Raw genomic sequence first — 19111 nt, 5'->3', positions numbered from 1 at the left:
ATGTCACCGGGGACGTTTCATGCCTGCAGTAACGTTAAAGGGCAAGTTTCCTCTATGACAGTGGTAAATAAAACACAGGACCGCTCTGACTAAACAGATGCCATTCCCCAAATCATGGCCTTATAGTGCTTACAATGTTCAGAATTATTCTTTATAAAGTTCCACGTTAATCCTCCTCCGTTCAAGCGGTTTCCCTAAATTTACAGTCCATCCCCGGGCCTTCCCATTTTTCACCCTATCCACTCTGTGGGTTTTCAGCAATTTTTAGTACTCCAAAAAGAAAGAATTCAGATTTTTCATGGCCTCATGTCCCTTAGGAAGGTGAACGAAGCACTCCTGCCAGCACGATGTACCGAGTTTTCTGCATGTCAAAGGGAACCTTTTCAAGGATTTTTAATTTGCATATTTTTGTTTTACAGTTTTCTTTGCAAATGAACCCAATGTGCAAGTAACAGCCTGCTATGGTAGTCATTTATAAGATTTCAAAGGCTTAGAACCGATGCAAGAGTAAAAATAGGGTGCAAGCGAGAAGAATGGTTGAGTTCTCCGAAGTGCATTTTCAGCCGGCTAAAATAATAACTTTCGTTTTGTATCTCGCCTTATCATGCGTGGCACCTAAGGCATGTTACAGTAATACAATTATGCAGATAGTTCTGCAAATGAAGCACGTCTGTAATTTATTAATACTGAGACGGTAAAAACTGCATAGCAGCTTCTGCTCGGTTACTAAAAACCATAAAGAGCAAGCAGACAACCTTCCCCCACTCACACCCCCGGTGCCTGCACAAACACGATAAGCGTAAAACAAATACACATTTATTCACAGCACAGTAATTAAAGCCTATACCAGAGCAGACTCCTAAATCATCGCCCTCTCTCAGTACCAAACCAGGCGTCTAAGGTCCCTTCCACAATGCCCAGGCTTTTAGCTGCCATAAAAAAAAAGGGAGGGGATTTGCAAGGGACATCAATTGGTCAGGGGACAAAACGACTCGCAGGCAGTTTTCAAAGGTGTCTGCATGGGTGAAAGTGTTTATATGGGGAAATAGACTTCTTGAAAATTGCCTGCTCTCGCTAAGCATGAAAGTATATGCGAAGAGCCAGCGCAGGCAGACTTTTACATGTCGAGAGGGTAGGGGGTGGGCACATACCGGGCATACGCCCCCTAGTTTTGCTAGAAAAAGTGCTTGCAGAAATAACAGTGAAAGGGTCTGTCTGTGCTCATAACATTTTTCCAGCCCAGTTTTTCTCTCCGAGTATTGCGCTGTAAAGTCTGCGGGTGAAAAGGTACCTGTGGACACACGTTTGAGCACGGTTTGAAATGTGCCCTGTAAAGTCGCGACAGCGTCCGTGCATGGTGTCCGCGTGCGCTGCACTCCACTGCTTCAGATGGTGTAAGTGCGTCCGTGTCCTTTCAGCCGCACGACAAGCCGACAGCTCAGACACGGCGTATGCGGGCACCTCGGGTTGGATTTCTGCAAGCGGAAAGACGGGGGCGGGTAGAATGCTGCCAGGAAGGCGCTGCCTTGAAAACGGGCTCCTTAAATTTGAATGTGCCCGCGCCACTTTGCGGCTTGTTTTTAGTTACGTGCTGTGGGAGTAAAGTACCTCTTCAGTGATTTATTCTTGAAAGTTTTGTTTCGCTGTTTTCCTTCCTCCTCTCCTCAGAGTGTGTGAGTACGTCAGCACCCTGGAGCACACCCATTTCAGCGACGGTGCCTCTCGGCTTCCTCTGACGATAACCCAGCCGCAGCAGCGGGCCGCGGAGGGGCTGGAAGCGGATCACTACATGGAGAACGCCAGCCCCGAGCAAGATGCCGCCCTGAGTAAAAACCCCATCATCCAGCCCATCCCCATCCAGGAGCTCGTCAAGGAGTGCTGCAAGGGCAGGGCCTTTGACCTCCGTGCGGGCAGCCTGATGAGTGGCAGCAGCGCTGCCAAGGCCGTCTGCGCCCTCTCCACGCAAGCAGACAGGTATGGCCTGCAGTATCTCAACACTGGGGTTCAAGAATGTCAGATTCAAAGGGTGGGCAAGAAGTTTGCGGGCACAATGAAATTTGTGATTCTGGTGCTACAAAAATTCTTACTAAAAAGAAATCCCTTTTGGCGGCCTGTACTGATGATTCTTACCTCTCTCTGTCCTGCCACACCTTCCCTCGTTCATTTATTTTCTTCTTTGTTGTGCATGCCAACCTCTCTTTATTCTCTCTCCCTCGTCCCCTGCTTTCTTTCCTGCCAACCTCTGCTCTCTTCCTTTCCCTCTCCCTTCCTGCCAACCTTCTCTCCTCCCTTTTCTCCCTGTGTCCTCCTTCCTCTTTTCCCTTTGCTCTTCCTTCTACCTCCTGCCAACCTTCCCTCTGCGTCTCCCTCCCTCTCCTCCTACTGCCAGCCTGCCCCCTCTTTTCCCCCTTCCCTTTTCCGAATTTCTTGCTCCTCTCTCTCCACCCCTCCCCCCCCATGTCCTTGCTCTTCTCTTCCCCCCCTCCTCTCTTCCTCCTCTGCCTCCCTCCTCAGCAGCAGCGTTTTTTTTTGTCCTGACTGTGCTTCCCCGCTTTCTGGTCTGCCCAGGCTGGCTCTCCATGGCCACGAGCCGCCTCATGCTGGCCCTTAATCAGCCGTCAGCTAGTGGCAGTGGCCACAAAAAAAGTGCGTTTGGTGGCTTACGTTTGAGAAATGTTGTCTTAGAAAATGGTGCAAAAGAAAATCCATTAAAAGTGACTCTTGTTCCTCAATTTACATAATTTTTAAATAGCACAAGATTTTCCCAAGCAATCGTTTTTTGCCTGAGCAAAAAAAAAAAATGTGTATGTATGACTGTCTATTTGTTTGTGCAGGCTAAGAGATGAGCAGATAGCACTGCCGGGACCTTTCCCCTTTTTTCTGTGGTTTCCTCCAGCTCCTTTATACTTCATCTCAATCAAAACCAGGGCTGGGGTCTGGTGCCATGAGCTTTCACACGTAACTATCAGTGTTTTCCATCCCCTGCCAACGTGCGTCTTACTCCAGTCATTGTGGTGACAGGTCCTGGGCTTGGGACCCCATTCCAGAGCTCCTCCCTCATGGGTCTTGAATCCAACCACTAGATGTTACCCTTAAGCAGTGACCATGAATTCCCCCCCCCCCCCCCCCCCCCCCCCCCGGGGAAACCCAGCATCAGTAGAACTAAAAATTGTGCCTTTTTAACCAACTCTCGGAAGGCTTATGAGTGTGAGTGTGCACGAGCGCGTGTGTTCCCCTAATTTTTATGTTTTAGTCTCCTATCCACACCAGATTTTCAGGATATGTCGAGGGCACCTGACGGGTGCTTTGTTTTGGGATCCATGCGTACTCGTGAATGCACGCGCACGTTCTGCAGGGGAGGCTCCATTAGCTCTGCCTGCCCTCTCTAAGGGTGAAAGTGCGCACGTTGGTGCCGGCACACGCATGCTTTTGCGTGCAGAGAGAGAGGCGGCGTTCCTGGGGCTGGAGTCGGGAAAGGGGTTAGCACTTACGTTCTTACACAGATGCGCGTTGTTTCGCCAGAAAAGGTGTTGCACAAATTGGTTCAGGGCTGTGCGTGCGCTTTCTCTGGCCAGATTTTCAAAGGGAAAAGATTTCCTTTCAAAAATTGACGTAGAATCTGCATGTGAAGGGTACCTGTAGTCGCACAGCTTGAAAGTTGCCCTCAGGATGGGGAAAACATAGCTTTACTTCTTTTTTTGAAATGTGGATCCTGTAGCAAGCAGTAAGTCTTATCTTTTGCCTGTGTATCTTAGTTTTAAAAGTGTAGTAAGTGCCTTCACAGAGCATTTTGAATGGTGCTGAGCCCCATCCATGGCTGTTTATGGTGTAGTTGGCTGGTGTATGAGGCCATAGGTTGTGTGCATGCTTCATGTAACCTGGAAGGGGAACGGGAAACTGGCAGTAGATGGTCCGTGACCCTGACAGAGGCTGTACAGTCTGAAAATGCATGAACTGTGGAATCCAGCAGTTTTTTTGGGGACTTTACCAGATGATTTCCATGAGTTGTTAGTGCACTGAAGAAGTAAAGTGAATATTTTTAGCCCTGAGGAGCAGGCGAATCTCCTTTCTTTGCTTTTGTGCAATAAAATTCTCTGCCAAGTAGCCATGATGGATGGAGCTAGTGTTTCAGTAAATATCGGCGTTCTTGTTTCTGTAGCCTGACTGCTAGCCAGTGGTTAAAGGCAGAGCCAGGGCCAGATTTTGGGCAAATGGCACCCTGGGCAAGAAGCGCCCCTCCCCCACCTAATGACATAACTCCACCCCCAGCCTCTCTTTGGCAGTGACGGAATGGGATCTGCCATGGCCACGCTGCCACGGGATGGGTGACCCTGGCAGTGCCCAGGGCGCCCCCCCCCCTCCAGCTCACCGTGCCCTGAGCAATCACCCAGCTTGCCCACCCCCAAAATCCGGCCCTGTGCAGAGAAGAGACTCAAGTACCCTGCTGCCGAGTTTAGTACTTGTGAAGTGGGCCGTTCCGCTTTAGAAGCACAAGTTTGCTTTTTCTCTACTGAACGCGTCAGACTTTGGCTGGTAGAGGTGCGTTGCCCGGTCCTTGCTTCTCAGCCCTGTTCTGAAGGGGGGGACGGGGACGAACGGACCACCTTAAAAGGCTGAAAGCTCAGTCATGGTCTTCCCACCATTCTAGGCTTTGGGCCTCCCTACCGAGTCCGCCTTCGTTAAAATCGCTGGCCATGGTGGCAGAGAGTGCTGTGAGGCCTCCTGGGCATCGGACGGCGACCGGTGCTATAAGGGCGGCAGAGCGACTGGATCGCACGGCGTAGGCTCTCACGTATACCTCTGCTCTGTCCTTGCTTTGCAGGCTGTTTGAAGGCGCCGCCGACAAGCTGAACCTGCTGGCGCTAGGGGGCTTCCTTTACCAGCTGAAAAAGTCCTCCCAGGCCCAGCTCTTCCACTCTGTCACAGACACGGTCGATTACTCCCTAGCAATGCCAGGTCAGTCTTTTCCCCCCTTTTAATATGTGCAAAGCTGTTTCATGGTTCATTCACTTCTTGGTAAAGGTAATATAATATATCCAGCAGAATGAAGCTAAACGCTCTAAAAAAATCGCAAGGTGACTGGGACTAGGCTCGCAGCTCAGTTGACGGAGCGAATGGTGCGGGTTTAAATCGTGTGGCAATCCAGCATTTATTGTAAATATGGCTGCAAGTTAACAGAGAATCGCAAGAGGCCCGATAAGCCAGGGCTCTTCCTGTGGATGGTTTGCTAGATTAGTCAGGAAGGCAGATTATGCCACAACCCATATAGAAAAGGGTTTGTTGCATTTATGTATTTTATTTCCTCATATTTGTAGTCTGGCAGTGCAAGGGCCTAGGGAGGAGCATAACTCCCAAAGCTAGTCAGCTAAATGCTTTGAAAATTGACTACTTAGCTCTGTGGGAAAGGGACACTGTTACCATGAAAATTATTTTGTACCATATAGGGGTAGATTTTCAAAAACGGCGCGTTTGTGTACTTTTGTTGGCGCTCCAGGCGCAAACAAAAGTACGCGGGATTTTAGTAGATACGCGCGTATCCGCTAAAATCCTGGATCGGCGCGCGCAAGGCTGCCTATTCCGTGTAACCGGCGCGCGCCGAGCCGCGCAGCCTGCCGCCGTTCCCTCCAAGGCCGCTCCGAAATCGGAGCAGCCTCGGAGGGAATTCGCTATCGCCCTCCCCTCACCTTCCCCTCCCTTCCTCTACCTAACCCACCCCCCCGGCCCTGTCTAAACCCCCCCCCCTACCTTTGTTGGGGGATTTACGCCTCCCAGAGGGAGAAGTAAATCCCCGCGCGCCAGCGGGGATTTACTTCTCCCTCTGGGCGGCGCGCCTAGACGCAACCCGGGGGCGGTTCCGGAGGGCGCGGCCACGCCCCCGGACTGCCCTGGGCCGAAACCACGCCCCCGGGCCCGCCCCAAAACGCCGCGTCCCGCCCCGAAAACGGCGCGCCACTCGGCCCCGCCCCCGACACGCCCCCCTCGGAAAACCCCGGGACTTACGCGAGTCCCGGGGTTCTGCGCGCGCCGGCAGGCCTATGTAAAATAGGCGCACCGGCGCGCAAGCCCTGCTCGCGTAAATCCGGGCAGATTTACGCGAGCAGGGCTCTTAAAATCCGCCCCATAGTGAATTGAGGGCACTGTACAAATAAAAGCAAATGTAGCAGAGGGTCTACATTTCATGTGATAAGAAAGCAAGGAAAAATGGAACATGAAAAGATCCATGAAATAGTTAAAGCAGAGGTGCCAGGAAATGATACTGGGACAGGTGGAAGGATATTACCATTGGTAGATGCCCCTGCATCCTGCTGCAGTACAGTAAAGTCAAAGATTAGTTAGTCCATAAGGGCCTGAATTTATCTGTGGAGAAATAGGTTTGAGACTTTCGGAGGTAATAACGTATACACGTGTAAGTAGAATATGCGCACATATATGCTATTTTACAAACATTGAGAGGAAGCGCGTATTTTCCATTTAGCATGTACGTTATACTGGGGGATGGGGGAAAGGGACAGGTTGGGATGTCCTGGAGCAGAGTTCAGAAGTGCACGTGGTAGTTGCTATTTTGCGAGAGAGAGATGCATTTACATTACTGAACTTATTCGTACTCTCTTACACCTGCTAATTGACTCGTGCAAGTGAAATTGGACTTGTCTGCAGGTTTTGGGTGGGAGGTCTACGGGGAAATGGTGGGGAGTTCAGGGTGAAGTGCTTAGAGGGTCCTAGGTGAGCTAGAGATCGACTGGGTGAACTGGCGAGGTGTTGGCGAACTGGTGATTTCAAGAACGCGGGCAAGTAAGTATTTTCGAAACGGCGTCAGCACATGCTTGATAAAATACCTGCGTTTAAACTGGGATTATGGCATGTACATGTTACATTTGTTTATGCACTTAAAGTACATATGCACCCGTTTATAAAATAGCTAGAGAAAGTATGCGTATTCTAGCACTGAAAATATTTGTGTGTACCTTCGCAGCAGAAATACGCAGTATTTTGGTAAATTGTGCAGCTCCTGCCACGCTGTATAAAACATGGATGGGTTTCAAAAGTAAGGCACTCCTAACGTACTGGGATCAGGGGGGTGACACTTTTTTTTGTTTGTTTGTCTGTTTCAATTTTACAGGAGAAATAAAATCTACTCAAGACAGGAGAAGCGCTCTCCATCTCTTCCGCCTCGGGGACGTGATGCTGAGGATCGTACGGAGCAAAGGCCGCCCGCTGCTCCATGTCATGCGCTGCTGGAGCCTTGTGGCGCCACATCTGGTAGAGGTGGGTCCAGTGGCCATGGCGCCCGGCCCAGGGCAGTGCTGCCAGCTCCATTCTGCCCACATCTGCATGCACCTGACGGTTTCTAGATTTGGATGTGGAAAGGGAACCCAAGCACGCAGGCCCGTCTTCGGCCGGAACCGGACCGCTCAGATTTAGGTGGCTCAGCCTTGGTTGAGAATGGCCACCTAACTGAAGTCGTGTCCTCCCTCGACGCGTCACGTTTAAAAGTTGTGCTGGGGGGGGGGGGGTCGCCCCTGGTTTGACTTTTGAAGTGCAGTTGGGATGGAAGGGGGGAGGATACTGGGAGAGCTGGCCGGGCCCCAGCGCAAGTTTAGCAAAGGCGTGGGAAGGGAAGAAGGGACCCCGGGGTAGGTTTTTCAGTGGTGCCGGAGGCAGGGAGGATCTGAGTGGCCAGATTGAGGGTTGCTCTGGCAGCACCTAGATTTGCACCCAGGGTTAGGTGCTTGGTGCAGAAAGTCAGTGCTAGGTGCCTAACTTCCTTCCCCAAAGCTGCCCCTGTCCCTATCCATGTCCACTTCTTAGGGACCTAAATTTAGGGACTATATGTAGGCACTTTTTTCAAACAGGCCTATATAGGGACCTAAATGCTTTGCAAGATAACCTCCATTTCCCTGTACGTACCAGGATCAGTCCAGGACACCTGGGTTGTGACTCCGCACCAGTAGATGGAGACAGACTAAAACTTGTGGGCGGAGCCATATATGCCCCTGTGCCAGTCACAGCCCCTCAGTCTTACTCTGTCTCCAGTAGGTGGTGCAGGTCCGGTCACAGCTCCTCCCTGCCCTGATTCTGGTACTCCGTCAGGGTTGGTTTTTCTTTTGGTTTAGGCCAGTTTAGGCTTTAGTGTCTTTTAATTGGAATTTTTGCCAAATTGTCGCTGACGTCCGTCTGCCCTACCTCCCGGGGGGGTTGAGAGGTCCTGAGAGGACTACCCCCCCCCCCGGTTGAGGCCGCTGCTAGGGTCGAGGACCCGGCAGAGAAGCCGGGTCCTCGACCCTAGCAGGGGAGCCCGGTTCACTCACCCCTGCTGGACTAGGGCTCCAGGACCGCGGACAGCTACAGGCGTTTTGTTGTAAAAAAAAAAAAAAAAAAAAAAAAAGTTGTCTTTTGTTTGTGCCTGCTCTCTGTTTCTTGCGTCGCTGCTCTCGGAGGGGCACCGCTCACAGGGGGGAGGCTGTTCGCGCGATTTTTATTAATTTTTGATTTTCCTTTGACTGCCGTCTTCGCGCCGTTTCGCCGGCATGCCTCGCGGCTCCGCTTGCCGGGCCTGCGGCTCGGCGCGCGCGCGTCTCTCGCGCGACGGCCTATGGGCTTCCGGTATCCCGGCGTTGAAGGGTCGTCCGGGGGCGTCTCGGGGGGGCTCGAGTACGGCCCGCGCGACCGCCGCCGAGCGGGGGGGGGCACGATGGAGAGGTCCCAGGATTGTTTCCCGCTCAGCGCGGGAGTGGCGGCCATTTTAACCACGGGCCGCGTAATGGCGCGGGAAGCGGCAGGGCCTGCGGCCTTGCCTCCCGCGCTGTCTCCTCAGCGGGGCCCGGCGGGGGGGAGTCCCTCGGGGGACCCGGGGTCCCAGAGGAGCCCAGCTGAGGCTGATTCTGTTTCCAGCTCGTTTTCTAGGATTTTGCGCTTTTGCTGCGCTAAGTCCTGAGGTGTTAGAAAGGTAAGAGCAAGCGCGGCCGGAGGGAGTCCCGCAGGGCTCCACCGCCGAAGAGCCCCAACAGACCCTCGGGGATTACGGATGTGCCCCCGAGTGCTTCAGGGGGAAACGGCCTCCGCGTGGCGTCCCACAGGAGGCGGACCCGGATTCCTCCACGGGGGCGGACACTGCTTCCCCTGGAGAGCCCCTACAGGGGCCGATGAGGTGGCAGGGGACGGATCCGCTCCATCCGGAGCAGGAAAGGCATCACAAGCAGCGGAGGAAGACGATCCCAGGGTGGTCCGGCTTTTCCGCAGGGAGGGACTGCCTCCCCTAGTTCCGGCCATCCTCCAGAAATTGGGAATAGAAGCACCTCCGGTAGCAGTTCGGCAGGAGGCGAACATGGATCCGGTCCTGTTAGGCCTCACGGGCCCTGCAGTGGTTTTTCCGTTTCATTTTTCTTCCACGGACAGAATGGGACACCCCGGAATTGGGTCTGAAGGTCAGCAAAGCCATGGACAAGCTTTACCCGCTCCCGGAGGAGGCGCTGGACCTTCTTAAGCTCCCCAAGGTGGATTTGGCGGTCTCTGCGGTAACAAAAAGATCCACTATTCCAGTCACAGGTGCGACAGCCCTCAGAGATCTTCAGGACACGAAGCTGGAAGTGCAACTTAAGAAGATTTTCGAGGTGTCCGCGCTGGGTATTCGAGCCGCCATCCGTACGAATTTCGCTATGAGAGCTAGCTTGCGCTGGGCCCAAGTTCTCCAGGGCAATGCGGATTTTCTGCTGGCGAGGCAGCGCAGGCGGATAGGTTGGAAGCAGCAATACCATATGGCGCAGATGCGCTCCTCCATCTGCTGCGCACTTCGGCGAGATCCATGGTGCTGCTGTTTCGGCGCAGACTCCTGTGGCTACGCAACTGGGCGGCAGACGGCTCCTCCAAGGCTCACCTCGGGGCGCTACCGTTCAAAGGCAAGTTGCTGTCTGCCAAGGAGTTAGATGACTTGATGGTTTCCCTGGGGGAAAACAGGGCTTTCGGCTGCCCGAGGATAGATCCAGGGCGCGGTCTCTTTTTCAGCTAGGTCCCGCTTTCGGGGTCCCAGGAAGTCACGTCCTCAACGGTCGTCTGGGCACGCATATAGGTCTGCTTCCTCCCGTACTCCGCAGTGGCAGCAGCAGTCCTTTCGGGGAAAGCGCTTCGGGAGGCACGGAGGCCCCCTGGCGATACGGGGCCCAAGTCGTCACAATGAAGAGTGGTCGGCCCATCTCCCGCCGCAGCCCCAGCACTCCGTTGCCAACGTCGGGGCGTGGTTGATGTCTTCTCGGGAGATGGGCCGGTGTAACGTCGGACCAGTGGGTCCTCAGCGTAATATTATACGGCTACGCGTTAGATTTTGCTCGCACTCCAGCGGACAAGTTCCTTGTCTCGCCCTGCAAGGCCCCGAGAAGAGGGCGGCGGTGCTAGGCACCATTCGACGCTTAGAAGCATTGGGAGCCATTTCCCCCGTCCTGGTCAGCCAACACGGCAGGGGCTGTTACTCCATTTACTTCTTCGTCCCAAAGAAAGGCGGCTCGTCCAGACCAATCCTGGATCTCAAAGGGTTAAACCGATACCTGCGCGTTCCTCACTTCAAAATGGAGGCGATTCGGTCGGTCATCGCCGCGGTAGGACCGGCGAGTTCCTGGCCTCCCTGGATCTCACGGAGGCGTATCTTCACATAGGCGTTCTGCCGGCGTGCCAACGCTTCCTCAGGTTCTGCATTCTAGGACGGCTTTACCAGTTCCGGGCGCTCCCGTTTGGGCTCGCAACGGCTCCTCGTACATTCACGAAGGTGATGGTAGTGGTGGCAGCGCAGTTGCGCCGGGAAGGTCTCCTGGTCCATCCTTATCTGAACGATTGGCTGATTCAGCCGAAGTCCGGGAATCAGTGTCGAATGGCAGTGGACAGGGTTCTCCATCTCCTGCAGTCCCTAGGATGGGTGGTCAACTTCTGCAAAAGTCATCTGGCACCCACGCAGACCTCTGAATATCTAGAAGCGGGGTTCGACACGAAGCAAGGGTTCGACACGGAGCAAGGCACGGTGTTCCTGTCACGCGACCGGGTATGCCAACTGCTATCTCAGGTACAGCGTTTACTGTCGCTCCGTCGACCGCGGGTCTGCGACTACCTTACGGTCCTCGGATCTATGGCTTCCACGCTGACGCTGGTCCCCTGGGCGTTCGCTCACCTGCGACCATTACAGTCTTCTTTACTGGCCCGCTGGAAGCCGGGCTCGGAGGACTTCCACCTTCCGCTTCCTCTAGCGGGTCACGCGAGGTCCAGCCTGCTTTTGTGGCTGGATCCCAGTCATCTGTTTTCTGGAGTCTCCCTTCCGGCACTCGACTGGATAGTGGTAACCACGGATGCCAGCCTCTCTGGTTGGGGAGCGGTCTGCCTACGGAGTTCGGTCCAAGGCCAATGATCGGTGTCGCAAACCCAAGGGTCTATCAATCGCCTAGAGACCAGAGCGGTCCGTCTGGCCTTACAACACTTCCTTCCGTTGCTGCGGGGAAGGGCAGTCCGGGTGTTGTTGGACAATGCGACCACCGTGGCTTACATCAACCGCCAGGGCGGAACGAGGAACCCCCAGGTGGTGGAGGAGGCTCAACGCTTGATGGCCTGGTCGGAGCTGCATCTCAGCAACATAGCAGCATCTCACATTGCGGGAGTCGACAACGTTCAGGCGGATTTCTCAGCCGTCATCGTCTAGATCCCGGAGAGTGGGAGCTGGGGGACGAAGCGTTCCTTCTCATTTGCGAAACGTGGGGTGTGCCCCACCTGGATCTGATGGCCACATGGCACAATGCGAAGGCTCCGCGATTTTACAGCTGACGTCGAGAACGGGGGGCAGAAGGCGTGGATGCGTTGGTGCTTCCCTGGCCGACGGACGTGTGGCTCTACGTGTTTCCCCGTGGCCGGTGATCGGCAAGATTCTGCGGCGCATAGAGTTGCACCCGGCCAAGGTGCTCTTGGTGGCACCGGAGTGGCCGCGCCGGCCGTGGTTCGCAGACCTCGTCCAGCTGGCGGTAACGGCGCCCCTTCGGCTCCAAGGTATGGCGGGCCTACTCCGCCAGGGCCCCGTCTGTTTGGATCACTTCTGTCTCGCGGCATGATTTTTGAGAGGAGGCGCCTGAAGAGTAACGGTTACTCGGATGCGGTGGTGGCTACGTTGCTGCGTTCCAGGAAGCAGTCGACGTTTCTGGCTTATGTCCGTGTCTGGGTGGTCCTTGAGGAAAGGGCGAGGTAAGGTCCGTGGTGCGTCCTTGGCGCTTCACCCGGATGTTTCTCGTTTTCTTCGGGGGGCTATACGGCTCCCTTGTCCGGCTTGGAACCTCAATTGGGTTCTCTCCACTCTCTGTGCGGCACCGTTTGAGCCCTTGCAACGCGTAACGCTTAAGGATCGCACTTTAAAAACGGCGTTCTTGGTGGCGATTGCCTCGGCGCGGCGTGTCTCCGGGCTACAGGCCCTGTCCTGTAGGGAGTTTTGCTTGCGTATTTCAGATTCCGGTGTTTCTCTGCGGACGGTTCCTTCCTTTCTTCCGAAAGTTGTGTCGTCTTTTCATGTGAATCAATCGGTGGAGCTGCCCGCTTTCGCGGGTGGGGCGACCCCCGTTCCAGAAGCAAGGGACTTACGGAAGCTAGACGTGCGGAGATCCCTCCTTTGGTATCTGGAGGTCACTAATCCGTTTCGGATCACGGGTCATCTGTTTGTCCTGTTCTCTGGTCCAAGGAAAGGGGCCGCAGCGTCTCGCACTACGATCGCCCGTTGGCTCAGGGAGGCCATTGGTTCGGCCTCCTTGATGCGTGGAAAGCCACTTCCTGTGGGCCGGAGGGCTCACTCGACTCGATCTCAAGCAATGTCTTGGGCAGAAGCTTCGCAGGTGTCGCCTCAAGGGCTTTGCGGGGCAGCTACCTGGAAGTCGTTGCATACCTTTATCAGGCATTACAGGTTGGATGTCAGGGCTACAGATCCCGGGTGTTTTGAAGAGAGGGTACTCCGAGCGGGACTCTCTGCTTCCCACCCTCAGTAGGTTTGCTCTGGTCCATCCCAGGTGTCCTGGACTGATCCTGGTACGTACAGGGAAAGGAAAATTAGTTTCTTACCTGATAATTTTCGTTCCTGTAGTACCAAGGATCAGTCCAGGATCCCGCCCGCAGTGCTGCGCTGAAGTAATGGAGAGTCCGCTCATTGTTCTAACTTACTCTGTTCCGCTTGTTCGCTCTCTCGGTTGGGGAGTCTGTTTCCAGAAGGGGTGTTCTTCCCCGTTTTGTGTGTGGTTACTAGCTAGTTTGGTTCTCTGGTTATGTTCTACTTTGACATTCCGTATGACTGAGGGGCTGTGACTGGCACAGGGGCATATATGGCTCCGCCCACAAGTTTTAGTCTGTCTCCATCTACTGGTGCGGAGTCACAACCCAGGTGTCCTGGACTGATCCTTGGTACTACAGGAACGAAAATTATCAGGTAAGAAACTAATTTTCCTATTCTTCGTCTAAGGAAAACCTGGAAGTGCAAGTTAAGACACCTGCGGCCATTTTACAATCAATTACATATTGCAGTTTATGTATCGATTGATTGACCCAGCAGTTTCCTCTTGCTCTTTTGTACTTCCAGCTGAATCGGAACCAGGGCTGGGATCGGGCACCATGAGCCTTCATTCACAACTACCTGGGAAATGTTTCTCTCTGTTTTCTGTTTCTTCCCAACGTATGTTTCGTCCAATCATTGTGGTGAGCCACACACTAGGGCTCCTTCCAAAACTTTGCAATCACTGGCGCTGACTCCAGGCCGTAACTGTTCCTTCTCCTTGAACATCCACCTCCACGGCGTCCCCTTCCCAGCTGATCCGAGAAGGGAAGCCCCAAACCAGAGACCAAACTGGGGACCTTCGTCAGGGCACTGCCTATCACTTGCCAACCGAATCACAACTTTACAAAGCAGACTTGCACGCATAAATGCACTTTGCAGATTAACCCAGCGAAACTGTGCGCGCGCACGATTCCACCTACTGTTTTGGTGCGTTTCGTTTTCCTGACCGAATGTACGCGCACAAAGGTGAATTTAAAAAGCCCGGCGTGTGCCTTAATTAGGAGTTGCATGGATAAATCAGGCCCGTGCACACCGAGCAGATTTTAAAAGCCGGCCGGATACGCGCATATCTCCTGCAGTGCACCCCCCCCCCCCAAAGTTTTTTTTTAAAGGGGCGGGGTGTGGGCATGGTCTGGGCAGGGCGTGGGCATTTCGGAGCATGAACTAGAGATGTGTAAATATTTATGCGCCCCGGCGCGTCGAGGCCCCCCTGCCACATACATTTACTTCTGCTATGGAGGAGGTGTAAGTTCTAAAACGAAGAAACCTAGGCAGATCTGCGGGGTTTTAAGGGTCAGGGCTAACTGGGGAAAGTGAAGGCTATTAAACTAGGAGGGTTTGGAGGACATATCTCGTAAATGGGCAAACGGGATGAACTGGTCAAACTGGGAATGGCATTAGCACGCACCCCCTTCTAAAATCCCCCAACTTACCCAGTAGAAACAGGATTGGCACACGTGCGCGTAGCCAAACTATTTTATGACACGCGCACGCGTGCACGTATGTTATAAAATGGCTGCGTCCCTGGGCGCGCAGCCCCACGTTTGCGCGCAAATGTGCATCCGCACGCAGTTTTGCAAGTTACCGTCGTCCTTTTTATAATGAAAATGTATGCGTGCGGGTCTCAACCCCTGCCCACGCCCTGAAACGCCTCTCGCCTGTGCATGTGGTTTACAGCACGTGTGCATGTAATTTTGCACACGCGTTGGTCGTGCGGTTTTCTAAAGGGGCCGTTTCCGTGGCTCAGTCGCTGCTTTACCTGCAGAAGTCCCTTGGTTACATAACATTTTATTTGTTTGGATTTAATTGCCCGCCAAACAAAAAAAGTTCAAGGTGATGTGCAAAATAAATAAATAAAAAATGATGCTGTAGATTTTACTAGCGTTAACAAAAATGATATAATATGAGAGTGTAATCCTTCGCCGTCTCGTTGTGGGGATTTTTATGATCCTTCAGTATCAGTGTTTGAGGTATGCAAAATGCTGTGAACTGCCAAAAAAAAGGGTTGCAAATGGACCAGAAATGAGTGAGGAAATATTAAGGCTCTGTTAGCCAGGGCACACAACATACTTACCAGCTTTATGTTGCATGTATTCCTTATATCTATTGATGTTATATAAAAAATAAATGTATTCAGGATTCTTTGGATACATCTAAACGTTTCATTATGGAAGCTGTTCTTCTTTTAAATAAAGTAGCACCAGAGCACAGTATTTTTCTCAGAAACACAAGACAACATTATCAGCTCGCGCCGAGAGCTGGCGCCCCCTAGAGATTTAGCTCGTAAAATAATCCTGTGAGCCAGGATTGTTCTTTCTGAGCATGGTGGAGGCGTGGCCTGGTGGTTCGTGGCACTCTGCAGTATACGTGGCCTCGCCGCCTCATGTCCGCATGGGTGGCTCTCACCGTTGAGAGCTTCTGGCCTTGCAGCCGGCAGGCCCCCATTGGTTGAATATATACTTCCATTTTTGTCCGGGGACAGGAGATAAAAGAGCAAAACCTGCACAGAAATAATGGGGAAGGGAGGTTCTATCATTTTTTTTTCCTATTTTTATGCACCTACTGCCTCAGGGATGACACACGTGTCTTCACCTGCCAGGGAAACTAAGGAAAGTCTCTTCCGAGGTATTTCCCCTTCGGCTTGCAGACATTACTGCTGTAGTGGGAAGCTGTTTTCCCTCCCCCCCTAAGATCAGACATTGCTGTCCCTGTGCCACACCCAGCCCTTTGCCAGCCCCTTTGGACACAAAGCCTTCAGTGCCACAGGATCGGCCTCAGAAGCGATGGGTTCGGCTGTTTGTTGTCTTCACTACGAAGGAATACTCCTCTCTGATTTCCGCGCCACACTAGATGTAAGCATGGGGTTCTCAGATTCACCTCAACCTGTTATCCATCTGGGTCAAATTAAATGAGCAGCAGTCTCAACTGTGCAATAGTAATGGTTCAATATTTCTTTTATTGCACTATTCAACAACGGTCCAAAAAGTGGGGGCTTACACAAGGCCAAAACAAGCCGTCCCGGAATATTTTTTTTCCCCAATGTAATGAAGCACAGAGAATAATTCTAAAGAAACGAATGGTAGGAAGAGCTGCGTTAGTGCCCGGCGCACCCGCGGTTGCCGCACACACAGTCCAGCTCACCTACTGCTCGATCCTGTATGTAAATAGCTTGCAAATGCAAGCTGCGTCTTAAAGAAGCGTCCGTGAAGCGTTAGGCCCGCGCAACCCATTTTACTGTATAGAGCGCTATACAGCGCCTAAACAGTAACCTGGGTGCGCGGGCCTAACGCTTCACGGACACGCTGGTATCTGTCATTTCAAATGTCATTTCAAATGACATTTGAAATGACAGGTACCAGGAAGTGGACGGTTCTCAGACGCGTGAAGTCACGTCTTGAGCGGCCCAACTGCATGCACAGGGGCCGCTTTTGCCCGTGCAGGCGTCCATCTTCGCGGGCAGCTGGAGGCAGGGAAGCCGCGTCCATCGTCGCCGATGTCCATCTCCGGAGGGGGGCTGCAAAAAAAGTAAGTCGCTTCGTCACTTTACACTGCCAGTCCTCTCTCCCCTCCTCCCGAAAAGCAAGGCTGCTTTTCGCGCCTTGCTTCGGGAGGAGGGGAGAGAGGACTGGCAATCCCGAGCGTAGGATTGCCCGTCCTCTCTCCCCTCTCTCTTGCAACTTTTTTTTCGCTTTTTCGATTTTTTTTCGCTTTTGTTGCTTCGGGAGGAGGGGAGAGGACTGGGGCTGCCCCGGAGACCAGCACCCATGGACGCGGCCAGGGCAGGTGAGCAGGGGCTGGGGGAAAGTTTGCTGCCTACCCTTACCCCTGCCTACGCAGGGGTAAGGGTAGGCGGTAAGCTAGCAGGTTAAATGCGCGGCAAAACGGCAGGGTAAAAAAGCGATAGTCGGGGGCGCGCATTACTGGATGGTAGGGAATAGCTAATTTGATTGTTTACATGTAATATACATGCCGCGTGCGGAAGGGGTTACCCGGGGATTTAAGGACGCGGTAAGAGTAGGTTAAAAGGGATTGTGGATCGCAGGAAGGGCTAACGCGGCCGGAAAGTGAGTAGAAAGCGGGTTAGGAGCGGGGTAAACGCGGCCGCACTTTACTGGATTGACCTGATAGTGACTTCATATTATGAACAGAGGAAAAAGAACAGCTTTCAATTTCCCAATCTGCTATATCAGGGGTGACCAACTTCAGTCTTCAAGAGCCACAGACAGACCTGATTTTCAGGATATCCTGGTTTGCATGCATAGGCAGAATTCCTGTGATTCACTCAATTCTATTTTTACATATTTTCTCATGCAGTAAAACATCTATGGACATTTACCGTTGCAAGTTTCTGTGGATATTAAAGTAGACATTCACCTTTGCAAGTTTCTCTTGACTTTAAAGGGACTTTTTTTTTTTTTAAACAAAGAACTTAAAGCAGATAAGGTTATTTTTCAGTTTGTTTTACTGCATGAGAAAATATATAAAAATAGGGAGAATAACTTTCAAACAACTATACGCAGTAGCAAATATGCATAGATTTAACATAACTCATATTATAAAATATGAATATTTTTATCCCCCAACATATTTGCATATGTATGCCTACGCAGGAATACATTCAATGCGTAGGCATTATTTCAATGCACTTATTTCAATGCATTGAGCATGCACGTGTTTCCTACCTATTTTTAAATATATGTATAGAAAATATATATAGAAAAGTAAAGTAGGAGTTGCGTAAATCCCGATATATGCACATAAGTAGGGCAATTTTAAAACATTTGCACGTAAATGAAATTAACCAGTTTACAATTAGTTCGCCAATTCAACCAGTCCTTCAGGTCATCGAGAACTTCCTGGTTCTTCAGCCTGAGACCGCTACCCTAGTTGACATAGACCTCCCAAACCAATCAGTACTACACAATAATTGGAAATTTGCTGGTTCTCTATAGAATCTAACCTTGAAGAGAGAAGATTAATTAACTGAGCTCAGAGGATCAGTGTCTGTATCACGCTGCCATCTTGTCCCTGCGTGCATTTCGTATTTGATAAAAGTTGAAAATACCGCAGGTATTTTCACTTTCGCACGTAAAAAAAGGGGGAGGTCTAGGGGTGTTCTGAGATGGGAGGGGGAGCAACACTTGCGCACGTAAGTGTGTACATATGCCAAGCTACTCACGTATTTTTACACCTGCTAATTCTCTGGCACGAGTGCTATTAAAACGTTTTTTTCATAATTTTTCCTCTAATGTCAATGTTCTGGAAGAGAAGTTAAATGATGTTCAAACACTTAACACAGCTTTAATAAAAGACAGAAATATTGTCAGTCGTCGGCTTGAGTATGTTGAAAACTTCCAGAGGAAACTTAATTTAAGGTTCCTACATTTTCTTAAGGTAGTGGGCAAATTGCCCAAATTGATTTTTAAGAAGATATTTGACTGAGAACCTTAATGTTCCCTCTGAGAGTATACCAGCTTTCCCGATCAATTTAATATACATGGTTTAAATCTGATTGAGTTCTCCGAATGGGCAACCTTACTTTCTTCTCAGACCACGACCTTAAGAACATTATGAAGAGTTACTTTCAAAAGTTAAGAACCTCCTTTATGGGTCAAGTGGTCAGAATTTTTCCGGACCTAGCAAGAACGACTCAAGGAAGAGGTTTTTGGCTATGTGCCAAGCGGTTATTTCTCTTGGGGCATCTTTTCTCCTTCAGTACTCATGTAAATATTTCGTTAAATCTCAAAATTAATCATATCTGGGGTTTTTTCTTCCAGAACAATTGAAATCACTTATTGGGTCAAACAAAAGTGTTGTTGTCAGCCCACAGTTAGATAACTGCTATTTGCCTTTCTTTTTAAGGTTATGGCTAATTATTCTTTGTCCTCCAGTTTCTTTTCTTTTTTTGGTGGTCTGCTGTATTATATTGATGGATTTGCATGATATTCTTAGTATATTTTTTTGTGTTTCTGTGAATAAGCTTGTTTTGGCTTATTCATGTATTGAAAACTGATAAATAAAAAATACAAAACGCTCGAGCAGAGGCTACTCAAGCGC

The 19111-nt window shown here is 51.4% G+C and overlaps 1 protein-coding gene across 2 annotated transcripts in view; it reads left to right on the top strand.

Moving 5' to 3' along the window:
- The window catches only part of ARFGEF3 (ARFGEF family member 3), a 301053-nt gene that overhangs the window by 211297 nt on the left and 70645 nt on the right, over positions 1 to 19111 (top strand). For both annotated transcript variants that reach the window (XM_029596476.1, XM_029596474.1), the window contains 3 exons: positions 1669 to 1974; positions 4823 to 4956; positions 7121 to 7266. In XM_029596476.1, coding sequence (XP_029452336.1) covers positions 1669 to 1974; positions 4823 to 4956; positions 7121 to 7266 — 586 coding nt within the window. The remainder of the gene's footprint in view (positions 1 to 1668; positions 1975 to 4822; positions 4957 to 7120; positions 7267 to 19111) is intronic.

Source organism: Rhinatrema bivittatum, chromosome 3 (assembly GCF_901001135.1).
Source record: "Rhinatrema bivittatum chromosome 3, aRhiBiv1.1, whole genome shotgun sequence".
Taxonomy (NCBI): Eukaryota; Metazoa; Chordata; class Amphibia; order Gymnophiona; family Rhinatrematidae; genus Rhinatrema; species Rhinatrema bivittatum.
This window is presented reverse-complemented; position numbering and strand designations above follow the sequence as displayed.